Genomic DNA, 13,611 nt, shown 5'->3' with positions numbered 1-13,611 from the left:
CTTACTGAAAAAAATCAAATGAGGTATAGCATAGTAAAATTCTAGTCTTTTAATTTAATTAATTTCCAGTTTTAGTTAATACAAATATTGTATTTGGTACATTATCATTCTTGAGATGACTGAAATTAAGATTTTTCAAACATCATTTAAGCTCTTTAATTTGCACCTACTGGAGCTTTACAATAAAAACATGTTTGAAATTACAAAGCTGAGCTGTTTTGTTCTCACATAGTAACAGAAGTGTGATATTTCCACCTTCTGCACTGCTCAAATCTCAACCTGTTTAAAAGCTTTCATAATTTTTTAAAAAAGCAGAAGCATTGTTTGGAATTATTTTGCTTCTGGGTTGGTGTTACACAGATAAATTCAGATAATTCTTAAGGCTGTTCTGGGTTCTTTTTGACTGGTCGCAGATCAGATGTCACCTGTGTCCTTCAAGTGGATAATTAATTCAGAACAGAGGCAAACCAAAAGGCAGTGAACTGGAGATAAACAGGATTAAGACATTCCAAATCTTGCCCAGTTAAATTGCTGACATCCACCAGTACTGACATATACAGAAGATGGAATAAAGAAAAAAAAAATTGCATCTTTAGATTTCAGTGCACCAACAGATCATACTGAACTACCCTGGCCACATTTCTGTGTTACAAAGAAAGTGCACTGTGCCACTGCAGTAGCACTGTAAGATCCTGGGGTTTTTGTGACAAAGCACTGGAACAGGTTATTCAAATGCCTGTCCTCTTAGTGTCAAGTAACATTACAGATACTGCTTATGGCAAGAAGTGCTCAAGCTAAGTTTTGTTTCCAGCAATATATCAGGTATGCATACTTATGCAACCCAGACTTAATTATTTTGACTTTCTGCTTGTGCTGTTTGTTATTTTCACTTGCTTTTCATGATTATGTGAACAATTTAATTTTTAAATTTGAGTTTTTCCGAGTACTTACGCAACATTCTGTCCAATAAATATGAAGGAAGGGAAAAGTCAAAAGGGCTTTATTCCCCTCTTTGGGTAGTAGCTCCTCTTTAAACTGAACAAAGTTGGATTCCAGGTGAATCATCTTCGGAGCACGGCCGTAAGACCTACAGTTTAAAAAGTGAAATTAGTGAACAGAATAGAAAAATGAACATGTGTTGTGGAAAGAGAAATAAACTGAAATACTCTGGCACTGGAAACCCACAAACTACACTCACTGCAGTTGGTATAAAGTCAACTAAAAATTTTGGTATTGCTGGAAATGAGATAAAAGCTCCTTTCTGAAGGACAGCAGCTAGAAGCTCTTCAGCATGCTTTCAGTAAAAGATTTTCTGTATCTTGAGAACAAGTAGAAAATACCAAATAAGAGAATTCCCCAAAATTTTTTTCCAATCACAAAACATTCAAATACATTAGATGTATTTCTGCAGGGAGTATATATAATTCCATGTGAGTTTTACCTATATGCTCACTGAGAAGAAGGCATTCCACTTTCAGAACACAGCAGCCAAAGTACATCAAAGCACACCAAGACAAACCCACAAACCACAAAATCAGGAAGAGAAACACAGCATTACTATCATTTTTTCTTTAGGGAAAGTTGAAGGGTTGAAAAGATCACCCTGAAGTGCACAACATTCACTTTGATTATCTAATTTTTCCAATTTCTCCGAGTCAGTTCCTCTGTTCAACTCAATTTATGGAAAGAGCTCCTCAGAACACAACAAATACACATTTACCCAGTCAAAACCAGACATTGAAACAGAATCACAGAATAAAATATAAGTTTACCTCCTCCATTCCATGGGTTCTCTAGGAAGCTGCTGAGAAAGTGTAGGATACAAGGAAGTAAATAAATTCTGATCTCCAGCACCTGAAAATGAAAGGCATTAATATATTAGCATGTGCAAATTATAGAATGTATATTAATATGCTATTCTACTAGTGGTCTGCTGTTATTAAGAACATTTCATTTTGTCTGTTATGTGGAAACTGGAGTCCAGCACTGAACTAGATTTTTTTTTTAATCACTCTCAAGACCTAATATAACACTTTTAAGCAGACACTGTTACAAACTTCCTATTGTGATTTTCCACAGAGCTACATAATCCATATACCAAAGAGAGTATCATAAAGCTGGACCAAGTCCAAAACCAAAACAAACAGCTTCTTAGCTGAAGTCATTGGTTAAAAAAAAAAAAAAAAGTATTTTTAAATATATTCCAGAATTTAGACTTCCCAAAACAGAAGACTGGGTAGAGAGTGGTTCCCATCATTCTGTAGCTGGGCCTACACTGAGAAAATCTGGTCTTAGCTGAAGTCATTGGTTAAAAAAAAAAAAGGTATATTTAAAAATATTCCAGAATTCAGACTTCCCAAAACAGAAGACTGAGTAGAGAGTGGTTCCCATCATTCTGTAGCTGGGCCTACACTGAGAAAATCTGGTTTAGCACCTGTTCTGTGTTTTACTGGATGTGATTCCTCTCTCCTCATTATCTAGGCTGTTGTTAATACAAAACACCTCCCTGACTACCACGCTGTCCTTCAGAAACATGAGGTCTGTTAACACAGTGCAGGTCCCAAACAACTACATTAAATACAACACCACTGCAGCAGCTACTTATATACAAGTCAGAACAAAATACAGGGTTTACCACAGGAAAAAAATATATTACCAGTAACCTTTTAAAATATTTCTTAAATTCTCTTAGGTTTAGGGAGGATATGACAAGGACAAGACATTAATTAAGATTTTAACAGCCTTATAGGCAATTCTGCTATTTCCTGGTGATTTTCCTTTTCACTATCATCCTGCACACCAGAACAGGAAGATCTTCTCACCTTCCTGTAGAACTGGAAGCTGCAGCTCAAGAAGCACCTGACATCCTTTCTTCTCTCTCCCACCCCCCAATCTCACATCCAGGCACAAAGCCAGGCATTGCCTCCACCTTCCTTTAGCATTCTTTAGTTCATCTTAGAAATCCTTTTCTAGTCCACTCTCTTTCCCCAATTTTCTCACATATATTATTATTTTCACATGTAGTACTTTGATTACCAGCACTAGCACAATTCTATCACCACACAATAAAGTACATTGAAAAATTAAAGTTTAAAAGTCTGATTAAGTGCAAGAACAAGCAAAAACGGCTCTTGTGATGCCTGGCCACATTAGATATTATTCAACAATGCAATTTCATAAAACAGCTAAAAACCAAAACAAAAACAGTTAGTACTTTATCCCTATTTCTCCAGAAAAGTACCTTATGCTTTATTCTTCACCTTCATGCCATCTGAATTAAGTGTACCATACCACATGCTATTTAAGACCACAAACAAATGCCCTGAATGAATACTGAAACAAGTGTTGGTCATAGTGTTAATGCTGTTTTATACCAAGCTACACCTCTGTGAGCCAAGCTGAGAACAGTCTATTGATTTGCAACTCATTACTGCCCACAGAGAGTGAAACATGGCTTAGTGACTTAGCTGCAGCACCATGACCACATCAAAATGAGAGTCTGTGAGCTCCAAATCTGCTGGAAAGAACAAGCCACATATTTTATCTCTGGAGTATAGCAAAGAAATTTTTATACACTGCACCTAAAAATTCAAATGTATGCCACAAAAATATTCCAGAATTCAACAACTTAAGTAAAAAGGACTACTACTGAATACAGAGGAACTAAAGAATAATGTGTAAGCACCCTGCTATTCAGACAGACACATCACATTATCAGCTTAAAACAGGTATATTCATTTTAAAACCAGTCAGCTTTTCCTCCTGCATTGGTTTTGAGGGCATATCAAACACAGCAGAATGTGTTTTATGATCAAGGCAACACAGCCCTCTAGGATTAGAAGAAAAGTGAGAACAGACCTTCAATGTGAAATACATTGGCTGTCTTTGAACAAAGCTGCTACCACGTATTCCCAACACCCAAAGGGCTACAACATTTCATGTTCTGCTCATCTGGACCCTGTATCTACTGCAATCAGCATGTTTGAGCTGATCAAGCCAAGAACACTAAAATGAAGTTACCAGCAGGCAACACCAGCACAGCACTGACACGGGCCCAGCACTAATACCAGTAAGTACAGCAGGGAATTGTAAGGGCTGTCAGACTGGCAAGATTCACAATAAATTGTGAACTGGGTGCTACTGGGCTGCAGGGAGGGAATGGAGCCAGCACAGCACAGAGGCAAGAGCACAACCTGCACAAAGAACAGAACAGAAAGTCCCAAAAGATCACTATTTCTGGAGTGGGGTTGAGCAAGATTCCTATGGCTCAAGAGACCTCCAGCATGGCAGAAGTCTCACTCTCTTCTCTATATATATGCCTCTGATGCCTCAGTAGTTGGTGTATCTATGATCTACTTTACAAAATATTTTTTAAAAAAGGTGAAAAATAAGATGGAAAATAAAGAAGAAATAAAGGAGAAAATAGAAACAACACCACTACAGGAATTTTTGCTTGTAGCTGTCTGAATTCTATGAATTTAGAATTAAACATTCCAAAACCCCAAGTAACCCTAGAATTCAAACTCAGAGCAAACCCAAAAAGTCTGCACAAAAGTCTGAGGATTGCTTCAAATATTTTGTGGTAGGACTTCTTGTCATTTTTTGCAAGTTGGTGAGGAGGTTTTTTGTTTGAGGTGTTTTGGGAAAAGAAAAAAAAAAAAAAAAGATGATTACTCAACCACATCACAGCAAATTCATTTCAGTGGGTTGGTCTCAACACTAACACCCAAGCCAAACCATTATATGGCTGTCAGTACCACTCTGGTGTCAGTAATGGGGCCAGAGTATAAATGTTTATCAGACACAACTGAAAGGGACAAGGAAGGACGTGCATATATGGGAAGGGAAAGTAATTCTGGAATCCTGTCATAATTAAAATCAAGAAGCCTTCTAGAGAAGGGTTTTCATCTTTCAGAACCTATAGGCAAATAAGACCAAAATACCCCATACAGATGATAACTGGGGAGCAACATTAGAGTCTGATAACCTCTTGGAACACCTACCTCAGCTTTTAAACAGTGTAGGTCTGAATTCATCTACTCCCCACCTGGATGTCAACAGACACCCCACAAATACAGAAAGAACACGGTGACTCTTTCAGTGACACCACACCAAGTACAGGGTGCTTCTGCACATGAAGGGGCAACATACACCAATTAAAGCAACAATGTTCAAGTCATATACGTTAAAAACAAACACCCCAGGAGAAAGAGAAGAACAAAGCGCCTGTTTCCTTCCTTTCTACATGACAAAGTTCAAAGGGCAGAGCCTTTGGCACTTTATCTAAACACTTCACGTGCTGAGTGGGTGGAGAATGGATAGAGAGCAGCCCTGAGGAGAAGGAACTGGGGTGTTGGTTGAGGAGGAGCTCACCATGGCCAGCCCAAGAAGCCAAAATTGTCCTGGGCTGCATCCAAAGCACCGTGGGCAGCAGGGGAGGGGTAATTCTGCCTCTCTGCCCCACTCAGGTGAGACCCCACCTGCAGAGCTCCCTCCAGCCCCGGGGTCCCCAACATTAACCAGCTGGAGTGGGACCAGAAGAGGGACACGAAGATGCTCAGAGTTCTGGGGCACCTCTGCCATGGAGAGAGGCTGAGAGAGGGGCTTGTTCAGCCTGGAGGAGAGACCTTAGAGCTCCTTCCAGTGCCTACAGGGCCTCCAAGAGAGCTGGAGAAGGATTTTGTACAAGGGCCTGGAGTGACAGAACAAGGGACAATGGCTTTAAGCTGGAAGAGGGTAGATTTAGACATCAGGATGAAATTCTTCCATGTGAAGGTGGGCAGGTCCTGGCACAGGGTGCCCAGAGAAGTTGTGGCTGCCCCTGGATCCCTGGGAAGAGGTCAAGGTCAGGCTGGATGGGGCTTGGAGCAACCTGGGAGAGTGGAAGGTGTCCCTGCTCATGGCAGGGGTTTGGAATAGGACGATCTTTAAAGTCTTCTCCAATCCAAACAATTCTGTGATTCTTTCCTCCTTGCCTTTCTTCCTGATATTTTGGTAGATCAAATCAGTGCAGCCTTCTTCCCTTCCCTCTTTCCCTATCTAGGATACTTGTTCTACTCTAAATTTGTACAGGAACAGTGAAAACCAGAATGACCACCTAACCAGGACTTCCAAGGGGAACATGCACTCTTTGTAGCAGCTGTCTAATACTAGAGAACCATAAAATACGGACATTTTTTAGGTTCCTGCCTGCCTAAAACCACCAAAATCCCCAAAAATATATTTTTCCTAACAGTTTCCAAACTTCTTAGATGCTTAGAGGCCTTGTCACTAAAGTATCTAAATATACCACAGTGATTTTTTTTTCCTCTAGAGGAAATTATCCTAACCCACTAACTACACAAGCAGTTTAAAACAAAAACTCTTGAGGTCAGATGACTAAAGAAGACAAATATTTTCCTTTGATACCAATGACAAGCCCAGTCAACTGAGATAAAAGGCTTTGAATACCTTTAAAAGAACACAGAGCCAAGACTACACTTTGGTGTAGTTGTGTTTGGGTTTTACCTCCAAGTATCACTCACAGCTAACCTTTCTGACCCCACTTACTTTTCCACTTGTAAAAAGTTCTACTATGAATTTTTTTCTTAAATCACAAGCCTGTAAGAAGTGGATCTACCTGAAGTTTTGGTGAGGTTTTTTATATTTACAGCTTTTAAAGGTCCTCCTCTCTCCTAACTCAAATTCATATTCAAAAGAGGTCTAAAAATCAAAACACAACACAGCTAAATTGCTATATAAAAACCACAGCTGATTCACTAGAAGAAAATCCTTTTAGCAAAACTCCACTTCTGCACTTCTGAATCTGTAAAACAGGTTACAACTAACAAGTATATGCCACTTCTTCTCATGACAAATGTAACCAAATATTTAAGCAGAGAATTATGTATCAGCTACACAACAGTGATGACTTACAATGCAGGCAGGAGTTCTGGTTGAGAACAGGGAAGATGAATTTATAGGATATAGTTGTTAAGTGGTCTCACTAGCAGCAAAACATTCTAATCACTTGGGCTACATCCTGCTTCTCCCTGGCGTATTTTTTATTACATCTATCTACTAGTAACAGAAGAACTTTCAAATCAAGCTCCTCTAGTCCCAGAGCAATATTTTCAACTGTAAGTATTTATTTTCACCACAAAAAGATGCAAAATTCTTCCCTTTCCCTCCCCACCTCTTACTTTTATTAATCTTTCTGTTCCTACTGTAGATAATTGCAAACATTTTGTAGGCTTTTCTTGGGCCTACAAAGCATTTGCTGATGGTTTTTCTGCTGCTGTATCACAGCACATTCTGAACATGGACCAGATAAAAACGATGCACACCATTCTCTCCAAAGATTATATAAAAAGTCCATTGTGCTAAAACAGATTATTGACAGTGAGAGCAAACATGCAAACACACACTATAAACAGACAAAAGATAATATAGACAGATACTACCAGCTGATAATGGAATATTCCACAACTGCATGAAGATAATTACAAAAGAACAGCTTGTTAGGAAAGCTCTGAAAAACCTATTAATTACTTCATTTTGCAGAATTGCTTTTAGTCTTCAGCCTCCTCTTCATATGGATAGAGCTAATAATTTAAGTGCAAATCAGCTACATAAGGATGAGTTCATTATCTGATATATATGTGGGACAACATTATATTGAAGCTCCAAAGACTTTCTCAAAGTTTCAAACAGGATTCCTGAGAATGAAACAACATTGTTTAGGATTCCTAGGAAAGCAAGCTGCACTGGTTTAGAGATTTTGTAAAGTCAACATTTTACAGAAACTACTCAAGTTCAAGATGTTTGATGCAAACACTCAACTTGCCTCTGCAAAAAAAAAAAAAACCAAAAAAAAATTAATGATGCTAAAAATAATCCTTCTACAGCAGCGAGAAAGCTGTAAGATGACTCAAAACACTTTTTAAGCTTACCAGGTCTGGTAGCAATGCAGACAAATTGCTACAAATGAGTTGAGAGTTCACAAAGTAACATGGGAGAGCACAACCACAGCTGGACAGCGAAACTCCCTAGTGGCTCTGCAATCTAGTAAGACTGTCAGTGTAAAAAATATGGCTCAAATTAATTTGGAATTGAGTCATCATGGCACTCAGTCCTACCTGACAAGAGTGATTTAACACGCAGGGGTGCTGCCATACTGAGAAAAGGGAAAATGCACAAAGGAACAGCAACTTTCTGTGAATATACTACTTTTCCCACCCTTGGAAAATATGATTGCCTGTATGCCTAGAGAAAGAGTCTCCTGAAGTTTGTCATGCCTAGCTGAATTCTGTGAATCTAAAAACTCTCTGTTAAAACTACAGGTGTTTCCAGTGATGCAAACACAATAAAAACAAGGCTAATTCACTTACACACAGCTTTTAAGGGCAAAATAATCAAGTTACAGCACTAACATGAAAGAAGTGCTGACAAAAACTGCATTTGCACCTGGCATCAGACGTCCAAGACACGTGGAACCTGCCATTTTTTCCCACAGGCCAGAGCCTGTACACAGGGTGCTGAATTCAGGGTTGTGCCAATACAGCAAATAATTACTGTTACAATACAGACTAACTCATAGATTTGAAAGCATAGCCCTCTTTACCAAAGAAGCATTCCTTTCAGAGCATTCTCAAATTTATTTCAAGTAGGTAAAAACATTTGTTTACAAAACAACTCTGGTATGCAGTGTTGAAAAGAAGTTTCACTATGAACCAAACTCCCTCTTCACTTGTCTCTTATTAAGAGCAAACCCCAAGAGTTAACAGGAGTTACTTCATGATGCAAAAGTTTACCTGACAGAGATTAATCTGAATCTTGTAGCAAAAGGAAATAGTTCTGTTCTGAAAAGCACCCTCATTGAACCTTCACTGTTACTTCACATAATCAGAACCTAGCCATCCTCTCTCAGGGCTGTTTTATCCCACGTGCCCCTCCTGGGTGGGACACTGATCCCAGACAACTCCAACTGCCTGAAACTGGAACCACAGACAAAAGATAAACTGTGCTTGTTGTGCAGTTTCTACTACTATGGCTTTTTATGGGTTTTACAACAAACCAACACCTAGTCAATCCTTTCTCTGCAAGGCCAAGCCTCACCTCTCCATAAATCTCTGGCAATATAATGCTTAGAGGAGCTTCCCTTCAACTAAGTCATTACTGGTGAATGCACTTATTTGAAATACTAGAGTCTCTAAGTACTCCACTTCTCTAAACAGAGAAGAAGAGAAACTAAAGCAGTTACAGTAAAATGCATTCCCCATTGAAATCAAATGTTTTGGTTTAAAATGTAGCAAGTCACCCTTACCACATTCACCAGAGAAGTAATCTCTGAGCACTTTACAGTAAAATGCATTCCCCATTGAAATCAAGTGTTTTGGTTTAAAATGTAGCAAGTCAGAGAAGTAATCTCTGAGCACTTCTGCTGAATTAACTTTAACTCCTGAATTAGGCTGTCTCAGACCAAGCCACTCCAGCCCACACCAGTAAAGATGTTACTGTTGTGCTTGTCCAGGGCAATAGAATGATTTTCTCAGTCCAGGAGTGAGGCATACAAGTGACACTTAATGCTCACCTCCTGTCTCATTTGTAAGTCTACCATACTGGATGGGGATAAGAACAAAATATTTTACAACCGTAATGCATGCTCACTCACCACACAAAATTAATATTGTTTTCAATATCAGACAACTGGGCTTGATTGAAATCTGGTCAAATTTCATGTTTGGAGGTTTGTAAATTCCCTTGTACAAAGAGGCCAGAGCTCTTTTCAGCACCCACTAACAAAAAACCCGAGGTTTTACCCTGAGGTAAAACTTTGTGTACTTCAGCTGACTAAAATGTTACTTAAATCATACAGGAACAGTGAAGACTGACCTGCACCACCAAGTCTCCCTGCCACGCACATGGAGATTCTCCAATGCTGAATACACATAAGGACAGAAAATCTAAAAAGCAAGCCTCCCCAGACTGAACAGTAGCATTAACACCAGCAAACTATATCCTCCAAAGGTTTCTGATATGTACATTTTCTCTGACTTTAAATCTGAGGTGAAATGGATTTCAAAATTCTTGAAATAGGCGAGTAGAGAAGATTCAGTACAGATCCTGCTCACTTCAGCTTATAAGCTGCATTCAAAAAAAGGAAAAAAGATTAAGACAGAAAAAAAAGCACATTCATAAAATAGTCTGGACAAACTATATACACACAGAGTTCCACAACTATACAGCTACAAGGTTACAGCTGGATACTTTTTCTAAGGTCTAAGACCTTAATCACCAATAAATGCTTACTCCATAATACAACAACACAGAACTGTGAAACAAGTTTCTATTTCACAGGCACATAAAGCATTCCCAGTGTCCTAGTGATAAAGTGCAAATATGTATTTTGTTACACCATTAGTAAAGATACTTCTGACTAAGACCAGCTACTGGCTACCTTTTGTTAAAAAAGAAGCAGCAGAATTCTCTGTGCTGATCTCATTCACTTTACCTTCTTATTAACAACATTATGGATGTAGTTAGAATAAAAAATGACTATTCCTGTTGGAAGGAACCTACCAGGATCATCTGGTCCAACTACACGACCACTTCAGGGCTGACCAAAAGTTATACAGCACGTTAAGGGCAGTGTCCAAATATCTTTCAGACATTGACAGACTTAAATAGGAGCCTCTTCCAGTGCTTGATCCCTCTCCCGTTACAGAAATGCTTCCTAAGGCCCAGCCTAGTCCACGTGCTTGTTTTTAAGAGATCTTTGAGAGCACCCCTCTGCATCTGCAAGAGCAGGAGGGATGAGGAGAGATCACGATTTACATCAGGACCACCTGCCTGTCTCTGACACCCGAAAGAACTCATTTACAGCTGGAAGCAGGACATCCTGTTTTGTTTAACTAAACCCTCTCAGGGATGGAAGCAAAGCGCTTAAAGATTAAAGTATAATGTCAGTGGGAAGGCATCAGTGGGATCGCCGCAGAGGATGCCTCCTCACAACTTCTCTTAGCACCAGCAAAGCCGCACAAAGCTCGCTGGCAGGAAGTTTGGGGTTCACGGTTTATTCTCACGTTTTACCCTCTTCCCCTAAACACCTCTGAGCACGACATTCGGCTTGGTGTTTAGTACAGAAACAACCCCAAGTTTGCCCAGTGCCCTCAGAAAGGGGGGGAAGCAGCGAAGAGGCAAACCCCGCCATCCGATCCCTCCTGCAGGTGCCCTGTCCCCACCCGGAGCCCCCCAGAACCAGCCAGCGGCTCCTGCCTTCCCCCGGGCCCGCAGGGGGCACCGGCCGGAGCCCCAGCCCCGACAGCGGGGACACTCACAGGTCACGATGGGCTTGTTCTCCATGGTGTAGATCACGGGGGGCTTCTCCCTGCCCTCCTCCTCCTCCTCGGCGGGGTCCATGAGCGGGCGGGGTCGTCAGCCCCGGCTCCCCCGCCCGCCCGGCGCCATGGAAACACCGCCGGGGGCTGGGACGGGCCGCACCCCCTTCCCCGCGTCCCCGCAGCGCCGCTCCGGAGGGGAAGGCGGGCGGGAGAGGCTCATCCGCTTCCTGGATCACCGGGCAGGCATTACCGCTTCCGGGGAGCGCCGCCGCCGGGGAACCCGGAAAAGGGGGAATGCGGCGGGGAGGGAAGGGGAAGCGCGGCCCGGGGACGGGGCGGGGGGTGCCGGCGTGCGGGCCCGGCAGCCGCGGGGAGCCGGCGCGGGGCTGCCCCTGAGGGAGCGCCCGAGGGGCCTGAGGGACAGAGCCCCCGGGCCGCCCTGGCCGGGGACAGCCGGCGGGAATCGCGGGATGGTCGGGGTTGGAGTGACCTCCGGAGAGCACCCGGTGACCTCCGGAGAGCACTCAGCCCATCGTCCTGCCCAGGCAAGGTCACCCGGAGCAGGTGACACAGGAACGTGTCCAGATGGGTCTGGAATGTCTCCAGACAGGGAGACTCCACACCCTCCCTGGGCAGCTGGTCCAGAGCTCTGCCAGGCTCAATGGAAATAAGTTCCTCCTTGTGCAGGGGTGAAACTTCTCGTGTTTTAGTTTATGCCCATTGCTCCTTGTCCTGCCGCTGGACAGCACTGAAGGGTCTGGCACCATCCTCTTGGCACACACCTGGGAGATATTTATATGTATGGATGAGATCCCTTCTCAACCTTCTCTGGACTAAACAGGCCCTGCTCCCACAGGCTCTCCTCATAAAAGACATGCTCTTTATTAAAATGAATCTTATTAAAATTTGTTGCAGGACTTCTGTGAGGCTTTGTTGAACTTCATGGGCAGCTGCCTGATGTGTCATTCTTCCCATGGCTGTTCCTGGCTGGTTCAGTTGGAGTAAGTGCATCAGGGATCATGTTTTCCACTGACTTCAAATATATAAGTGAATATGGCCCTTGAAGTTTAATGGCTTATAATGTAGGGTTTTTAATGCATAGAGATAATAACACCCCATTACACTTCTGTTGGGTCTAATTAGTGATATTAGAGCCATAAAATTGGCCCTTGTTTTACTTTAGACTGAGATGCTATTCCTTTCTTTTAAATTAATCTGCCGTTCGCTTGGGTCATCTACAGTTTCTTCAGAATAAAGAATCCTAAACTTAAAAGATTTGCACTTTCTCAAATAAAAGCGAATAAGATCTAGAAGAACATATTGAAAGTAGCCTACCATAAGGGGTAAAAAATGGAAAACACTGCACACATGTGTAAAGCCAAATGTAACCTCAGGTAGGACTGTAAGTAATCTCTGAATTAATCATAATTCTTTATTTCACAGTGACATTGTGCTCAGGTGGTTTGGGTGTTCAAATATTTATAGAAGTCAATTTCTTTAGAATTTTCTTTCAGTAAAACCTTAACCCTATTTTCTGGACTTATAATGTTGATTCAAAAATAATGACAGCATCCTTGTAACATATTTAATCCCTTAATACTGCTGAATGCTCCCAGTTTTATCTCTACCATTTTTTTTTAATCTTTACTATTGTCCTGAACAGCACAGGTAGGGAAATAGGTAAACCCAAGTCAAATGTATTGATCCCCTTTTCTCAGAGGTTAGAGCTAAAGCCAATAGTTCATTGGGATTTACATTTTATTCTCTATAGTATTTGATAATTAAATTTCCTCTCTAGTTTTTATGTTGCAGTATAGCTGTTTCTATCAAAAACAAACCAAACAGCAAAAAGAAAAGCCCTGTCCTAGCCCTGCTTGCTGGTTTTGATAGCAAGTGAAGCAAATACATCTCTATTTGTGGTTTATTCCTAAACCATCTTTCCCCTCCCAAAAAACAAGACAGGCTCATTAATACAGGCAAGAAGACTCAGGAAAACAACTTTTCATTATTTCTCAGGTGTGTAATTGCCAAAAATACTTGAAAGTCAGTTTGACAGGGAATGAAATATACTGGTCTCTGATGGGAGAGGTAGATCTTTTATAGCAGACTACACAGAGAAAAAAAAAAATTAAAAAATTAAGCATTTGGAAATTGGGACTTAGACAGTTTTCTGGTTCTACCTTGCATTTTGGAATGAATGGATGGAATTTTCCTTCTGGGGAAAAGAGGAAAAGGGACCACTTGAAGGGTAACTAGAATTTTGCTTTTCCTTTTACCTTTACACCAGCTA

General features: G+C 41.1%; 1 protein-coding gene across 1 annotated transcript in view; it reads right to left on the bottom strand.

Annotated features, from left to right (window-relative positions):
* TRAPPC10 (trafficking protein particle complex subunit 10) overlaps nt 1–11,472 on the bottom strand; it is a 38,865-nt gene extending 27,393 nt beyond the window's left edge. Inside the window, exons 1-3 of the mRNA XM_039729422.1 lie at nt 11,319–11,472; nt 1,773–1,854; nt 952–1,087 (exon numbers count right to left, since the gene is read on the bottom strand). Of these exons, the coding sequence (XP_039585356.1) occupies nt 952–1,087; nt 1,773–1,854; nt 11,319–11,400 (300 nt within the window). The 5' untranslated portion in view covers nt 11,401–11,472. The remainder of the gene's footprint in view (nt 1–951; nt 1,088–1,772; nt 1,855–11,318) is intronic.
* Between the last annotated feature and the right edge of the window lie 2,139 nt (nt 11,473–13,611).

The sequence above is a fragment of the Passer montanus genome, unplaced genomic scaffold (genome assembly GCF_014805655.1).
Source record: "Passer montanus isolate IOZ18808 unplaced genomic scaffold, ASM1480565v1 scaffold69, whole genome shotgun sequence".
In the NCBI taxonomy this organism is placed as follows: domain Eukaryota; kingdom Metazoa; phylum Chordata; class Aves; order Passeriformes; family Passeridae; genus Passer; species Passer montanus.
This window is presented reverse-complemented; position numbering and strand designations above follow the sequence as displayed.